This window comes from Neodiprion pinetum, chromosome 5 (assembly GCF_021155775.2).
Source record: "Neodiprion pinetum isolate iyNeoPine1 chromosome 5, iyNeoPine1.2, whole genome shotgun sequence".
In the NCBI taxonomy this organism is placed as follows: Eukaryota; Metazoa; Arthropoda; class Insecta; order Hymenoptera; family Diprionidae; genus Neodiprion; species Neodiprion pinetum.
In genome coordinates, this window is record NC_060236.1 from 30,792,528 (window position 1) to 30,809,023 (window position 16,496).

At 34.7% G+C, this 16,496-nt stretch overlaps 1 protein-coding gene across 5 annotated transcripts; it reads left to right on the top strand.

Annotated features, from left to right (window-relative positions):
- Positions 1-107: 107 nt before the first annotated feature.
- Positions 108-15,846, top strand: RhoGAPp190 (Rho GTPase-activating protein 190). 5 transcript variants are annotated; one of them, XM_069136175.1, is made up of 23 exons: positions 108-160; positions 1,253-2,452; positions 2,711-3,621; positions 3,711-3,920; positions 4,524-4,710; positions 4,841-4,956; positions 5,134-5,286; positions 5,911-6,149; positions 6,237-6,438; positions 6,613-6,783; positions 6,887-7,138; positions 7,244-7,422; positions 7,523-7,706; positions 7,841-8,052; positions 8,170-8,583; positions 8,841-9,080; positions 9,226-9,426; positions 9,506-9,597; positions 9,705-10,089; positions 10,179-10,310; positions 10,626-10,676; positions 10,771-10,867; positions 10,979-15,846. In XM_069136175.1, the coding sequence occupies exons 2-23, from the start codon at positions 2,282-2,284 to the stop codon at positions 11,175-11,177; spliced, it is 4,998 nt and encodes a 1,665-aa protein (XP_068992276.1). In that variant the 5' UTR covers positions 108-160; positions 1,253-2,281; the 3' UTR covers positions 11,178-15,846. The 5 variants fall into 5 exon arrangements, with proteins under 5 accessions (XP_068992276.1, XP_046484014.1, XP_068992279.1 ...); XM_046628058.2 differs by having other exon boundaries at positions 114-441; XM_069136178.1 differs by having other exon boundaries at positions 114-441; positions 8,170-8,367.
- The last annotated feature ends 650 nt before the right edge of the window (positions 15,847-16,496 follow it).

Here is a 16,496-nt window from a genome sequence, read left to right on the forward strand (position 1 = left end):
AAGTAGAACAGAAATGGAACCTTAAGGTGGTAGCTGGTTGGTAACACCCGGCGTTTCTGGGCGAAGCACGATAAATATTACACGTTCAAGAAACATTAGGCTTGCTCCCCTGACTGTCGAGCCCACCTACAAAGATGGCTCCCATAAGGGGCTGTACTAGGTATTTCACGTAAAGTTACTTCTATGCTTGCTATTTTTACGGTTTCGCGAAGTAATTTCGTCAACGATTATTTGAACATACTCGCGAAGATCAAGCGTGATAATCGGATCGAACCGGGCGTAAACTTTCAAGCTACAGGATACAAGAAAAATATATAGTTATTCATACAGACAGACACAGACAGACGCGCACACACACTCGCATATATTTGATTAAAAAAAAAGAGAGAAAAAAGGAAATTAAGTGTGTTCGGTGAAAGAGCGTGTGTGCCAGACAGATCGGTGAGAAAATATCGCTATTTCGTTTGTATTGAATTTTTTTTATCGCCCTTCATCCCCCTCCACCCTAAATTCTATCCCATGTTTACCACCCGTGGATTTTTATTTTCGAGATTGATTTCAATCTCTCCATTTTGTGTTTTACGTGTGTGTGTGCGCGGATGTCTAACGCGTTGTCGGCATTATTACGAGGCACGTTAAATACATGTGTATCTTTTCTTCTAAATTGTTGCTATCCTGAGTGTGTAAAATTTTGATCAGAGTTACGGGTGGTCATAATAAAACTTTTACACATAGCCACTATTAAATTTGCCGCTGTTGTATACAATCCATATTGATCTCATATTCGTTGTACATCTGTCATTAAAATGTAACACTGCAATTAAATTTTTTTCAACTGGTTTTCAGAGAAAAAAAAACAAAAAAAAAAAACTCGCCTCGCCTTGCACAAATTGCATGAAGTCAACTTGGTCCCGTTTCTCGTTTCTTTTCTGATCATACAAAACCGTGCAGATGAAGAAGGATAGAAAGAGAGAGAAAAGCGAACTGTACAGACACAATTCTCTCGCAAAAATCAACTCGCCCATTTTTCGTTTTTTTTTTTTTTCACCCTACCGTTTTATTAAAACGTCGTAACAAATTTAACAAATAAGAATTATTCTTGCGTCAGTTTCCTTTTCCGTTTTTTGAATACCATTCTTATTTTTCATCGGTAGAATCTTTTTTGGTAATCTGTCACATTTTCATGTACTACTTGAACGAACACGTACTGTAAAATGAAACGAATTATACAACAAGTATTTTCAATTTTCAGATACATACGTATAGCGTATATCATTATCGTGCCATTCCAAATACGCAACAGTTGCTCATTGACGTGATAAAAATATAAGAAACATAAAACAATCAAAAAATAATTGATTGAACAAATGAACAAATAAATAAATAAGCAAAAAACGCCACTAAATCTAACCTTAAGTACGAATGTTAAATTTGTTTTTTTTTTTTCTAAGTCAACAATCGTCGGTCCAAGCGAAGATGACCGAAGCGCACTAAACTAATTCCTCAACCATAGTCGTTTTCTTCTTGTTCTTGTTGAGGCTGATTCAAGATATATAAAATAAATAAAACATAGAAGCTAAACGAAACAAAGATTTGAAAAAAAAAAAATTACTATAAAACGAAAATAATAATTACATTCACACAGAAACCAACTAGTAGAAAAAAAATTGAAATAAGATGATATAGGTTTAGAGTATTAATTAATAGTAGTACGATTCGCATCAGGATAGATTTGAATCGATTTGACTGAATGTCTTTTATACGTGACCATTTAATATTTAATATATTGAAAAAGAAACGATCCAATAAGTCAAAAGAAAGCTGAATTGTGATGTCATTTTTTTTAAACTAATTTTAATTTTAACAATTTTCTTGTTATTATTATATTATTATTTCATTATTATTGTTATTTTAATATTTTCCATAACATTATTGCCATAACAATGATATGGTTAAAGAAAGAGAGAAACAAACATGTAACAATGAATTTTGTATTTATAAAATGAATCATCAATAATTGTAAATCAAAGACAAGACGGATGCGAACCGGGAAAGAAAGACTAGGAAACAACAAAAGAAATGAAAATGAATTAAAATTCTCAGTAACTAAATTGAATAAAGGGAGTAAATTTGAGGAGTAAAAAAAACCAATTTCTAAATCACCGGAATCTAATCTCTTGACGAAGAAAGAGTTAAGAACTTAAATTAATAATTTTATAAATCGTAATACGCATAATTTTAAATAAATATAAAAATATTTGTATTAATTTCAATTGTCAATATGGCACGAAAAACTGATAATGTTCGAGGCATCAATGTCGCCGTTGTTGGACTCTCTGGGACTGAAAAAGACAAGGGGCAATTAGGAGTCGGAAAATCTTGTCTCTGTAATCGATTTATGCGATCACTTAGCGACGACTACAGTGTTGATCATATATCGGTATTGTCGCAGGTAAAAAGCAACGAAATTATACATATATTTTTCAAGAATTCAATGTCAGATTTTCATCTTGCTGCATGTATCAGATTTCCTTCAACTTAACGCATAATTTCAAGGATATTTGTTCTTGAGAGTTTATTACAAATCAGGCGGGATAACTAAATTGCGCAACAGTATTTGTTCTTTGATGATATTCATACGATGTAAGTTAAAATATTCTTCACAAATGATCTATATTTTGGTTTTTTTTTTGCTCTTTCCTTATTCCAGTCGGATTTCAGCGGTCGAGTTGTTAACAACGATCATTTTCTATATTGGGGCGAGGTTGTCAAGTCCTCCGAAGACGGCACAGATTTTCAGTTCCAAGTTATTGAGCACACAGAATTTATCGACGACGCGTCATTTCAGCCGTTCAAAGGTGGGAAGATGGAGCCTTACGCTAAACGGTGCGCGGCCACAAAGATAACCAGTGCCGAAAAGCTGATGTATATATGTAAGAATCAGCTCGGCATAGAGAAAGAATACGAGCAGAAAGTGTTGCCGGATGGAAAGCTTAACATCGATGGATTTATATGTGTATTCGACGTTAGCGTTGTGCCTCACAGGTCGATAGAAAAGCAGGTAGAAATCGTTGCGAATATATTGAACAATTTGGTGAAGACAAAGAAGCCTGTGGTGTTGGTAACTACTAAAAATGACGACGCTAACGAACAGTACGTCAAGGAAGCAGAGAAGCTGGTAACGAGGAAAGAGTACAAAGGTGGAATTCTTATAGTCGAAACTTCGGCGCACGAAAATATAAACATTGAACTTTCTTTTATGATACTGGCACAACTTATCGACAAAACTAAAATGCGCAGCAAAGTTATTCCCTTTGCCGAAGCCGCTAGAGCCAGAAAAGAGCTCCTCGACGCATCTACAGAATCTCTGCAGAGACTAATACGAATTCACGTTACCGATTACCGTGCCCTCTGGTCTCAGGCATCTAAGAAATTATCTCAACACAAGGAATTCGTTGCTTTTGTACAACTCTTTGGCATCGACGCTACTCAGAGGCTGTTCAGGCGGCATATTAAGAAATTGAAAGACGAACAAATGGCCAAGAAAATTCAAGGCTATTTGGATATGTTACCGGATGTACTTCACGAAATTTGTCCGGATATTGCAAATCTGATTAACGAGTAAGATTTTTTCAAGATAATAGAATGGCAAGTTCTTTTCGCGAACGTTCTTATCCAGTATTCAACACATTTTGTATAATTATTTTCAGAGAGTGGTCAACCGTTCAACAATTCATAAAAGAGCATCCAGATTTTCATCAGTATTTCTACGAATGTCCCGAAGATATACCGTGGATAGATTATGATTTTGGTGAAAATAACGGCTCTAAGATACCCTACGACGTTCTAGAGACGCCGGAGGCTGAGACTGTGTTTAAAAATCACGTCAACGCTCTTCAACAAGAGCAAAAACGCTTGGAGTAAGTTTCGAACTTGACAAATTTTTACATATTGAAATCATGTAACGAAAATATTGAATTACCTTACATTACATATTTATCTACGTTACCATCACATGTACTAATGCTTTGCTTCGTTCTGGGCGGCGTATTTTATTTATTTTTTTGTTATTATTTTTTCTCTTTTTCCACGCAGACTTCCAAAAAGGTAAAATTACACAAGTGAAACATATTTAATCAAGGCATGACATGCGTTTGGTGTCGATTAACCGTTGTAATGTTTTAATGAGGTTGAAGTTAGTAATGTTACTGTAACGATTCATGTTTAGGAAACATCGTTACTTTGCACTTTCAAGATTGTTCGAAAGTTAGTCAGCTATGATAAAACAATCATACTCATATTTTGAAAATCCAACTCCTAGAATGTTTTTCTAAAATTACACAATGATGATTTTTCTTACCAATGTTTTGTTACGTTAACGTTACTAAATTCAGCCGCTTCTGTGTTGTGTGTGTTTTTTTTTCCTTTACCTTCTCCTAACTGTCGTTCAAAGTGTTTGGGTTTTGTTTGATTAACATTCGAATTTTTGATCGTCAATTTTGATCCTCATTTTACATTTTTAGATGGAAGAAACAGTTCAAACAGCTACTTGAAGAAACTGGGTACGTTACACCGGGCAAACACTTGTCGGAAGTCAGAGTTTTGTTCATGGGTAGAGAATGTTTCGAGGCATTGTCTCACGTCGATTGCCAAGAAATTTATGATCAGCATCAGAAAGAAATTATCGAAAAGGCGAAGCACAATTTTCAGGTAATTAAAATAGATCGTCGATTACAAAATAAAGGATCTTCTAAACCCTTGAATCACAATTCAATTGAGATGAAAATCAAACGGAAAACAGTGAAATTCGTAAAAATAAACAGTTTACTCTTGGTTACAGGAGCTGCTTCTTGAACACGCAGATCTTTTTTATCATTTCAAAAGTATAGCACCGTCTGGAACAATTACTCAGGATGATATAAAGGAAATAACCGATGCCCTGGTCGATGATTTTAGGTAAAACATTGCAGAAACTAAAACGAGAAACTTGAGTACAAGTAGATAAATATAAATGCTAATATTTCTTCAAGTCAATGGTACAAATAGAGAGAAAGTAACGGAGGATAAACTCGCGAAAAGTGATTTTAAAACCCTTTTAAGGCGCGTAGATAACATTGATATCATTCTATGCAGGTATAAGGCTTTGGATAGGCTAGATCAAGACAGAAAATTAATGTTGTTTCAACATCTGGGTTTCGTCCACTGTCCGATCAGAGAACACTGTCCGGCGTTTCCAAATTGTATGGATGCTTTGATCGAGCGTATTTTAGGAACAAAAGCGCACAGGTAAAATTGAATTGTTTGTTTGTTTGTTTTATCACCAGTTATTTTACAATAGTAGTAGTAAACTGCAGAGGTAATAAGAGTTACATGTAGGCAGGACTGGCACTCATATACTTAAAATAATAACTTGAAAGCTAGACATATAATTTTGCAAAATATCCGCATAAGAGAACAATAAAAACAAAAAGTTAATATATATTATTCATTTAATTTGCAAACATTAAGACGCCTAAGCATCGCACTTCGACCAGACATAGTATTTCATTTCAATGCACTCTTATATATAAACTCTTATCCATTCCTTAAGTTTTTTTCTAAAATATTCTTTACTTCCTATCAATACCGTTAGTTCATTTGGTTATTTATAAAATATTTTTATAGCTCTGATAGAGCTGCTCTTGAAACTACTAACTAGCCTTAGAAATTTTTGTCAATGGTATATTAATATTTCTAGTTTAACTATTTGAGTTTAAATTTTTACTAGCAATCTATTTATTTCAATTTCAGAGATTGGAAAGAGAAACTCTATTCAATATTTATTCTTCCACAAACGAGTCGATTTTTTTTTTTCTGTTTTCGTACAACAGTTTTAGCGGTGTCAATGAATAATTACTGCTCGTTTTTCAGGCCATCTTCTTGGAACCACAGTAGTCAATGGCAGCTAACTTCCGATAATAATCAATTGAATTTGGTTATCTTGGGGTATAATGGACTGGGCGAAGAATTTGCATGCGAAATAAAAGCCCAGACTGAGGACGACGAGGTTGAAATTGACATGCAAATATACACTCTCGGTTATAGAGTTATCGAGGGTGATGTCGGTCTTCCTCACAATTCTTTCACGACCTCAGATTTCATGCCTCACGGTAAGTGGTCGTTTGTTTCTTCTGTTTCGATTGGTAGTTCAATCTTAATCTGTTTTCTGGATACCGCTCAATGTCGTTTTATTTCAGGATCATTTTGTATCTACTCAAACGAGGAATCCTTCGAATACATTCGATCTTCTCTTGAAAAGACTTTATTGTCCAACTTGGAACAGGAAGACAGGCTTCCCTTTCAAGGTCTCCCTATCGTTATCATGTTTGTAGCAGATGCCTGTATCGACGAAATGGAAGCCTTGAGGCTTCGCGAAGAAGGACAGAATTTAGCTGACAGGTAAATAATTGTTGAGACGGAAAAAATTCGATTCCTAGAAATCTATTACCATTAAATAAGTTCATACGTTGATAGCTCGAACAGGATACAATCGGGAAAATCAGGCGCTGGAATCGTTTTTTTTAAATTTTGAAACTGCCACAATTTGTAGTAAAAGAAGGATATTTTTTACAGCTTACAATGTCCATTCATCGATGTATGCGTCGAAGAATTGGAACAGAACAAAAGGTTTCCCGCCGCGCTGGTCAAAGACGCCCTGCAGCAGTTGATACAATCTATAAATCATCGAGCAGGATTTCTGAACATATATCAAAGCGTAATCGAGTGCTTAGAGCCGGACATAAGGTGGGTCGACGATGATAGGCTTTTTGTGAGATATATTCAAATGACGACGTCGAGTTGTGATCGTTGAAACGTTTTGGATTTATTCATTCTTTTACATCAACAGAATAATAATGTGCATGTTTTGCGGAGATCCGTACTCAGTGGAAAATGTTCTCGGCCCGTTACTTAGTCATCAATGCTGCTTCTTGAGCGGCGATCGCTCCATCGTGTTGGAGACATTTTTGGGCGAATCTAAAAGACGCGTCGCTGTTATTATATCTAGCTTTCACGGAGCTAACGCTTTCAGAGACGAACTAGTTCACGGCTTTATACTCGTCTATTCGACGAAAAGGAAAGCCTCTCTTGCTACGCTAAAGTAAGGAGATAATTGATTCGGATATATTTTACATCTGTAAATTTCATTGAGACATACTATCAATTATTCGCAGCAAAATTAATTTATTTATCGATTTTTTCGCAGTGCATTCTCAATGAACATTCCAAATCTGCCGATTCAAATAATGGCTGTGACGGACACTGGCGGAGCAAATGCTTTTTTCAATTCAGATCTGAGTCATTTATTGATAACTGAAGGTAACGCGACTGCCGATAGACTGCAGGCGCATTTCATGACTTCTGCTTCGAGTTGTCAACAAAAAAGTAGGCCACGTTTTGAAGATTATTAAAAATATTGTCTTCAAATTTTTGAAACTTGACTGTTTTATCGTTCTCAATTAACTGTGTGTATTTTACGAATTAGCCGCTTTCTACACTCCGTTCTTCAAGGAGGTTTGGGAAAAAAAACCGGAGATTGAGCAGGCCTTCAACATGGAGGAACCCGGCAATTTAAACGACAGTGGCGAAGGAACGCTGGAATACTCCGCTCTGCATCCAATGCCACCGCCTAGGCATGAAAGTTATCACCTTCAGACGCCCGACGACGGGTAAGTGGGTTTAAAATACGCGTGCAATTTTTATGTAGCTGTATTTAATATAATTCTCCCTGAAAGGAAGGGGGGTAAAAAAACGAAAAACAGCCGCCAATGAGAAATTGAATTGTATGTCTAACCTCCAGTAGTATGTCTGTTACTTTTAGGAGTGGGTCTGAATCTTACGAGCAACTTACACCCGACGGTGATCTTGGGGAGTCGGGGCTTATTGAACATTTCCACGATAACAGAGCGACACCGAGCGACGACAGCGATATTTACAGCCACGTTGACTTTCATCGAGAGGATGCGGACAGGGAACTGTTAATAAAAGGCGCAGACGTGACCAGCAAATTAACTGGTAAAATCGCACTCACATTTCACACAACGTACAGTATGTACAATTTTTTTTTTTTTTTTTTTTTTTTTCAACACTTCCATCGTCATTTGAATGTTAAATTAAACATCGATTTTCCAGGGTGGATGAAAGAGACGTTTATGCCTCAAGACGGGGGAATAAACAGATATTCTCATCGGGCGTTTACAACCGGTCGTCGCAATATATCTCAAACAAAACCTCGGCCGAAGGGAAATAGTCAGACGTTGAAACAACCTGGGAAAATAAATTTAAAAGACTTTTCAAACGTCACGGATGTCATTGGAAGGATGAAGATAGGTGAAAAAGACGAACACGGCTCAAAAATTAATTTGGGTCACGCGCCGTTAGCTACACCTGAATTAGTTGATCTCGGTTCAGAATATGCACAAGTTAAAGACGTCGTTCCAAATTTGTACACGCCTTACGAGGGTGATTACATGTACACCCTAGTTCACGATCCCCTTGGCAACAATAAATCGAAATTACGACATCGGCGAGAAAAAGGACAGCCATGTGAGCGTTTATTTTGTTTTTTTTTTTAGTTTTTTCATTGTTTTTTTTTTTTTTTATTCGTTTTTGTACATTGATTCTTTTTCAGTTTCTTTTTTTTTCACATCTTTTTTTAAACAACTTTGTATCTTAATTGTTCCCTTGTTGAATTTTAGACGAACTCAAGAATGGTTAACGTCTCGTATTTATTTCATAGGGATCCAAAACCTCTGAAATTCTCCTAATAACCAACTAACTTATGATTTTGTAATTTCTTACAGCTTTCAGCGAGTCTGACTCGGATTCGAGTTCTCCAGAGCGGCAAAGGCCAATGGAATTCTTAGGTAAAGGTAACAAAAAATCATTGACGCACAAACGAATACGCAAAAAACGTACAGCTATACCTGTAGCTACCCCAAAAGTTCCGTTATTGTCAAGTTTGGGAGGCGGTGAAGGCATAACGCGACTCAATTATACGATTAAAGAGGACAAAAATTGGCGACATGATACCATGGAGAGAGGTACACATTTTCTATTCAATAAATCCATTACAGTAATTATATCGGATATTTTTACAGAAAGAAAAAATGGCTCTCATAATGTTTATTAATAAAGCTCGTTTTTTTACTTCATCTTAAATTTCATTCAACATTTTCCCCACATTAGTTTCCAGCGAAACTCCTGACAGCTCGGAGTCCAGTGAGCCTGATCATCTGTCCGGGCCACGAATTAAACCGCGCAAATCGGCTGTGCAGAATTTGAGAAAGCGATTTGGTAATCTTTCGGCACAACAAGAGTATTCATCCACCATGTTACAGCACCACCTGAACACTAAGCACATGTCTCAAGAGGCTCTTGGTGCACCTTGTGAGTTCATGATTTTATTTAATTGTACTATTGCCGCGTATTTCAATGTATTTTTATTATTCTATTTTATTCTGTGCAGATAAACCGAGGATGGATAATGCTTACGGCAACATGCCTGACGACGAGTCTAGCCTGGAAGTTTCTTCCCCGAGGGAAATAAATTCTCCAAGTGTGAGTGTAAATCGAGTAGAAGAATTTTTTTAGTAGCGATTAGTGGTATTTATTGTTTCCCTCGATCAGTATTCCTTTATTACAATGTGTATAATTTTCGTTTTTAGTTCGGCATATTGACCAAAGGTAAGGACGGCGATAAATTGGCGAGAAAAAAAGACAAACAAAAGGCCAAAGAGGATGAAAAATTGGAGAAGAGAAGACAGAAGGAGGAGAAGCTGAAAAGGAACGCGGAGAAGGAAAAGGAGCGGGAGAAAAAGAAACAGCAAAAACAAAAGAACACAAAGGGCGGAAGCGCTGGTACGATATCCGGCCAATCTCAGCAACAGCTTCTCATCGAGGACTTTGCACAAAGCGAGACGAATCGGATTCCACTTTTCCTTGAAAAATGCGTACAGTTCATCGAAGACGAAGGGTTGGACTCTGAGGGTATCTATAGAGTGCCAGGCAACAGAGCACACGTTGAACTTTTATTCCAGAAATTTGAGGAAGGTCGGTATTTTTTGCCTAGCGACGAAATACCAACCACTGATTATTCATAAATACAATATCGTTGATGAATTGTGCTTTTACTTTCGCAGATGGCAACATAGACATTCATTCCCTCGATATTCCGGTAAATGCAGTTGCCACCGCTCTTAAAGATTTCTTTTCAAAGAGGCTACCACCTCTTATTGACAAGGAACGAATGAGCGAGCTTGAGGACATTTCTGGTGAGCAATTTCATTTGAGTTGTATAATCTTATAAAAGATCTTTCTCAATCGATACCACATTTCAAATGTCGTCCCACCTTGCCAAAAATATTCTGAACAATGTGCGATCTTGAAATTTGACTTTTATTTACTTTGGGTTCCTGAAAAATTCCTGAAACATTCCTGAAGTATGAAACATTTTAGTTTTCACAAAAGAAGTGTGAGAAAATGACACTTTATTTTATATGATCAAATCTCTGAAAGCGCGAGATTTGTTTTCTATTACGAATTTCCGTTTCTAAACGTTATTCACAGCATCATGCGTTAAATTTCAGGGGCACGTGCGATCAGTAAACCAATGTCAGCTACTTGCATGAACATGGAAGGTCAGTTTATAAAACAATTAACCAAAATATATTTTTAAACATTTGGTTATTTGATCGACGTTAGAAAATTCATTGTTAATTTTCAAAATTTCAGATCGTAGCGGAAGACTGCTCGCTTTGAGACACATGCTTAAAAAATTAAATCCGATAAATTTTGACGTTCTGAAATATATTTTTCAGCATTTTGTAAAGTGAGTATATTATATATTTATACAATGCACGGATATACAATATATTTCGTGTAATTTAGCGAAGAGATATTAACGAATGGGCTGACGTAAATAATGATTATAATTTTATAGGGTAGCTGAGAATTGCAAATCGAATAGCATGGATAGTAAAAATTTAGCTATTTGTTGGTGGCCGACTTTGTTACCAATTGAATTCAACGACATGGGAAGGTTCGAGGCGATGAGGCCGTTCCTAGAAGACGTAGTTCAGACAATGATCGACCAATATCCGTTCCTCTTTTGTGGGAAAGAAGCTATCGTAATGGTTTAGTGACCGTGATTAACTGATAAGTAACACTAATGCTAATAATTATGATGATAATAATAATAATAACGATAACAATAATAATAATAGTAATAATAATAATGATAATGAGAATAATAATTGTCAAAAGCGCGAACGGAGTTTGCGCTAAAACGTAACAAAAGTCTAGTTTGTGTATAAAGTATTGTAAAAGTATTGCTTTCGAAATTGTTTGCAACAAATTTATATACATATAACAATTGATGGCTTAGATATTGAGGTGTCTGTCGGTTACAAACAATCTTTCAACAAAACGACTGTTTCAATTCGCTTTGGTAGTGATTTTTTTTTTATTCCGTTTTTTTTTTTTTTTCTCCGCCATTTAGTTACCTATCTATAGAAAAATGAAGCAGAAGTTGATAGAGAAGAAGACGGCTGTCCTGTCTGTACAAGCATAACAATTTTCTCTTTATTCTATTCTTTTCCTTGAAACGTTTAACGTCTCACCGCGCGCCGTGTATCATCGAGCTTTAACTGTATATTTATTTTTACCTTCTTATTTATTTATTTATACATTTAAGTAAGAAAACGTTGTTTTGTTTTTCACCGCTTCGCAGTTTTAAAGCTGAACTGATCCACCCTGACACAATGTTTAAACACTATACGAAAGATCAAATTAAAAAGATTTATAAATTCGAACTTCGTTACTGGTTTGTTTTTTTTTTTTTTGTTTTTTTTTTTTGCACTCGGTATGTCCGTTACATCTGATTTTCTCTTCTATGTTTCCTCCCTTCATACATCATCTAAAGACTTTCTAGATCGAGGTAGTCTACAATAGACAATGAATTAAAAATTATTTTTCTTTAATATTCTCACTTTCCTACTATTTGATAATAATAATAAATAATAATAACAACAACAATAATAATAATAGTACCCAGTATCCGTTGTATTTACGTGGCTACATACATACTATATACGTACATACGTGATCACTAGGCCGAATACTAAATAAGATTTTATACATTCGTACGTTCGTAATGGTAATGAATAGTTCGTATTATTGATAATAATAATGATATTAATAATACTAATAATAATAGCGATGAGAGATGATGATGATGATGATAATAATAATAGTTATACTAATAATAACAATATTGATAATAGTAACGGCAAAACAGAAGAATAGAAAAAAAAGGAAACCCATTTGACGACAAATCAATGGCAAAAGAAGATTGAAAGAAACAACAACAAAAAAATAATATAAAAAATGAACGAAGTAATAAATAACTAAGTGAAACCCGCGCAATCCAACCAACATTTTCAGCTTGAATATTTAAACACTTTCCAACAATCTTCGATGTCTAAAACGGTATTAATAAAAAAATAAATTTTATCCGGATTACGTACCACGTGTAATAGAATGCGTAGAGAAATCTTTTACCGTAGACTAAGCAGTTAAACCTTATTATTTATTCGAATTTTTGTTCAAAACAAGAATCTCTATCTCTATACCAATTATTCTCTGTACGAACTGTTTGGTTTATCAGGTATTGCAGTTATTCTTGCAGAAAATTTTATTTTTTTTTTTTTTATCAACGATGTCACGAATATTTTTGACTGAAAAACAAATAACAACGAAAATCAACATCTTTTTCTTAGAGAGTTCACATGACTTGATAGATATAATTGACAGTAGATCGGTTTTTGTTTAATTTCGGTTATTACTATTCTGTTTTTCATCCCCTTAAATCTCACCGCGTAGACTCGCAATATATCAGTCAGCGTTTTATGGGCTGGGGGAAAAATTACATCAATGTTATACGGTGTGGTTTTTTTTTTTTTTTTTGTTTCTTTGTTTTTTTTCACTTCGATACACGAAATATTTTCTTTCTCACACACGCATTATTTCAATTTTTTTCCAAACCGATGCCCGTTAAAAAAGCGATACATAATACTTAACATGATTCGATTCGTTGAAAGATTTGAAAGCGACGTTAGCCTCTAAAACGTTATTTTATATATAATATTACTTGCGATGATACGATATGTGCGCGCGAGTATTGTGTGATGAGAATGTGAGGAGGTGGATTTAGAGAGTTGTAATTTTCTTAGAAGGAAAAAGAAGGATGAAAAATAGAAAATCATAGTAATGGTAATTTCACTTTCAAGAATGATAGAAATGCGAATTGGATTTATGTATGTATAATGTATGTATTTATGCGTAAGTAACGAGAAGAAAAGAAGACGGAAGATGAACGGCGTTAAGAGATGAAAAAACAGAAATGATGGTATAAAATGCAAAGCTTAAAAATGAAGACGCAGGAATTGAAGAATACTAAAAAGCACAATGTTTTCACGGAGCGATCGAAAATAAATATGAATACATAACAACTGAACAACTGTGGAAGATGGAGGAGATCTATCTGACCCTCCCCTATTTTGAAGAGAAGTGTAATTGTATCGATCAAGGAAAAAAAATGCGATTATTACAATAAATTAAAAGTCTTAAATGTAATTTGTGCTAATCTTACGATTAATAGTAATAATAATTAATTATAGGAAAGAGTGTGTCTCCGGCTAAAGAGAAAATGGAAGGAAAAAGAAAAACAAACAAAAATAATATTTGTAACTATATGCTTTTTAATGTGTATATATTGTTGCTGCTGCTAGTGCTATTGCTGCTGCTGCTGCTGCCGCTTACGTTCGGCCATCATGTATATTTGGCTACGGATACATATTAGAATATCATTGTCGTTACTATTATTATTATTATTATTATTATTATTATTATTATTATCGTTATCATCGTTGTTATTATTATTAATAATAATATGTATAATTATTTTTTACTAGATCATTGTCGCGTTTGTTTTATTTTATTTTTCTATTATTAAAACTTGAGGAAGTTTGAGTATAACGCGAGTCGTTTCTCGATGTCTAACTCTTTATATTTATATAACTTTCTAAGTCTGTCTCTGTCTTTCTCAATGCTTGACTGTGTATTTTGTAAGAATCTAGAAGCATAAAACAGAATTAATAATATAATGTTGAGAAAAAAAAGTAGTTCCATAAGAAAATCAAAAAAACATGATTTCCAAACGGTGCGTCATTTCAGATATTGGGCTAATGGCAATTGATTGGGAAGAGCTGGAGTAAGTGTCTCGGGCATCCCTAATTATTTTCTATTTCTTGATGAAATCACCACTATAATTATTGCCATAACAATGTGTGGACAGAATTTATGACATCAAAATTTCTCAATGTTGTCGTTAACAGTGTTTGCATATTTTGCTATTTATTTATTTTTCTTATTTATTTTATATATTCTAAAGAATTAATCATGCCGATTTCAGCGGAAATAGGAGTATGTATGTATCTACCCACATACGAGTAAATAAATCAAGATGAATTATCGAAAGTGAAAAGATATATTTCGACGAATATGTTGAAAGACTGATGATCTTTAGATGAAAATCGTTGGCGTGAAGTAACGCAGATCAGCTGCAAACTTGGTTTAAGTTGTGAAAAAAATGTTTGTTGAATATTTTTGACATGCGAAGTGAAACGGTGCCACGGAAAATCAACATGGCCGACATTGGCACGCTTGCGATTTCATTTCGGCTATATTATTATTCACAGCTCTCGTCAGTAATCGAACGCTACTTCACGCCGAACAAAATTATGGCAAGAATAGTTTCGTTATGATCTCATCCTCCATGAATGCACAAAAATCGGCTATTCGGCTTGCGATATTTACTCGTGCTCAGGTTCAATACTTGCACACTTACAGACACTCATACCTATAGTTTAACGGAACAGTATTTCTTCTTTGCGAATCAAATACAACTTGCATCGTTTTCAGAATTCCGGTGAAACGAGGCAAAAAATATCCACTATACTCATACTCGAGAGAAACGAATTGTGAATTCTCGATTTATTAGTAAGCGGCCTCTAACGTCGATACCATAAACCTGAACGAAGGTACATTCCAATTTCTTTTTTTGATCCGATGTAGTAACCGTAACCGTGATCGAAAAAAATTCCTTAGAAGCAAATAACGAACGTGAAAGTAGGTTCAAATGGCCAAATAAATCGAGTGCGGTATAATTTAACTTTTTATTTTTGCTATCCAGCTACTTCTTGGGATTTTCAAAAATGTATTTGAGAAAACAGAACTACCAAGTTAAATTATATCATTTGCGTGATAAAAAAATGGAAAACTGTTTTAAAAAAATTATATGTATTGTTCAACGTTGGCTGAGTGTTTGTGGATAAAAAAAATTTCATATAATACATACGTAACTCCGCTTTCTTTAGCACTGTGATTAATAGTATTAATAGTATTGTCATTACTGTCGTTATCATTTGCATCGTCATCGTCATTATCATTTTCACAATCATTGTCGCTAATTTATCCTATACCATTGTTTGTATTTATAATAATGAAAATATTCGAATTGTATTCGATTTATTACGTCGAACGGAGAAACAGAGAGGGAGAGAGAGAGATAAAGGAATTGTAACAAATCGTAACCGTAACGTATTTATAAAATGGCATCGTACGCATCACGCTTACTTACTTCCCGTTTTATAATAACCACAACAAAACAATAATAATGGTAATAACAATGATTAAAAAAAAGAAAACAAAAAAAAAAAACAGTAATGATAATAATAATAGTGATTATATGAGCTCGTTCGAATGCGAAGAGAGCAGGAGAAAACGAATGCATAGCGCCTAAATGAAGTGTAACGAAGAGAAGAGTGGCTGAAATGGGGAAAAAATAAGAAAACACTAAATATTGGTGTCCAAGAAGTATTTAAAATAAACATCGTCTTTATATGTACAATTTGAATGCCGAGTCTTTCCACTTATTAACAGTTTCACGTTATTTTATTCGTTACCAACACCATTTGTACATTCCCTCGTTGTTATATATATATATACATATATATATTATATTTTTTTTTTAAATTTATTATTCTTACTTTTCATTGTTTTCATCTCATCGTGATTCTTTTCCTCCTATTCACTTTTCTTACGTGAAAGATAATATTTTTCCGCAACGCTTACGGCGAAAAAGCGGTGGAAATGTAGCCCAGAAAGTGATTATACGTACACATACATGTATGCTGTATTGTGCAATATGTGGTCCATTTGACGACAGATATCCAGAACTGGATTCAAATGTAAATGGATTGTGGTGTTGATTTTTTTCCCCCTTTCTACGTATACGGGACAAGATTGGCAGGTATTTTTCGAATTTTCACCGTCATTTTTACACGGATGCAAATCAAACGCTTTTTTTCACCCTCGTTACGGAAAGGGTGAATAATGGC

What these genes read in the sequence shown, in the direction of transcription:
- RhoGAPp190 (XM_069136175.1), top strand. Translation starts at nt 2,282, where the DNA reads ATGGCACGAAAAACTGATAATGTTCGAGGCATCAATGTCGCCGTTGTT. An exon ending in AGGCGAAGCACAATTTTCAG is followed by an intron (nt 4,711 to 4,840) that starts GTAATTAAAATA and finishes TCTTGGTTACAG; the next exon opens with GAGCTGCTTCTTGAACACGC. An exon ending in CGAGCTTGAGGACATTTCTG is followed by an intron (nt 10,311 to 10,625) that starts GTGAGCAATTTC and finishes GTTAAATTTCAG; the next exon opens with GGGCACGTGCGATCAGTAAA.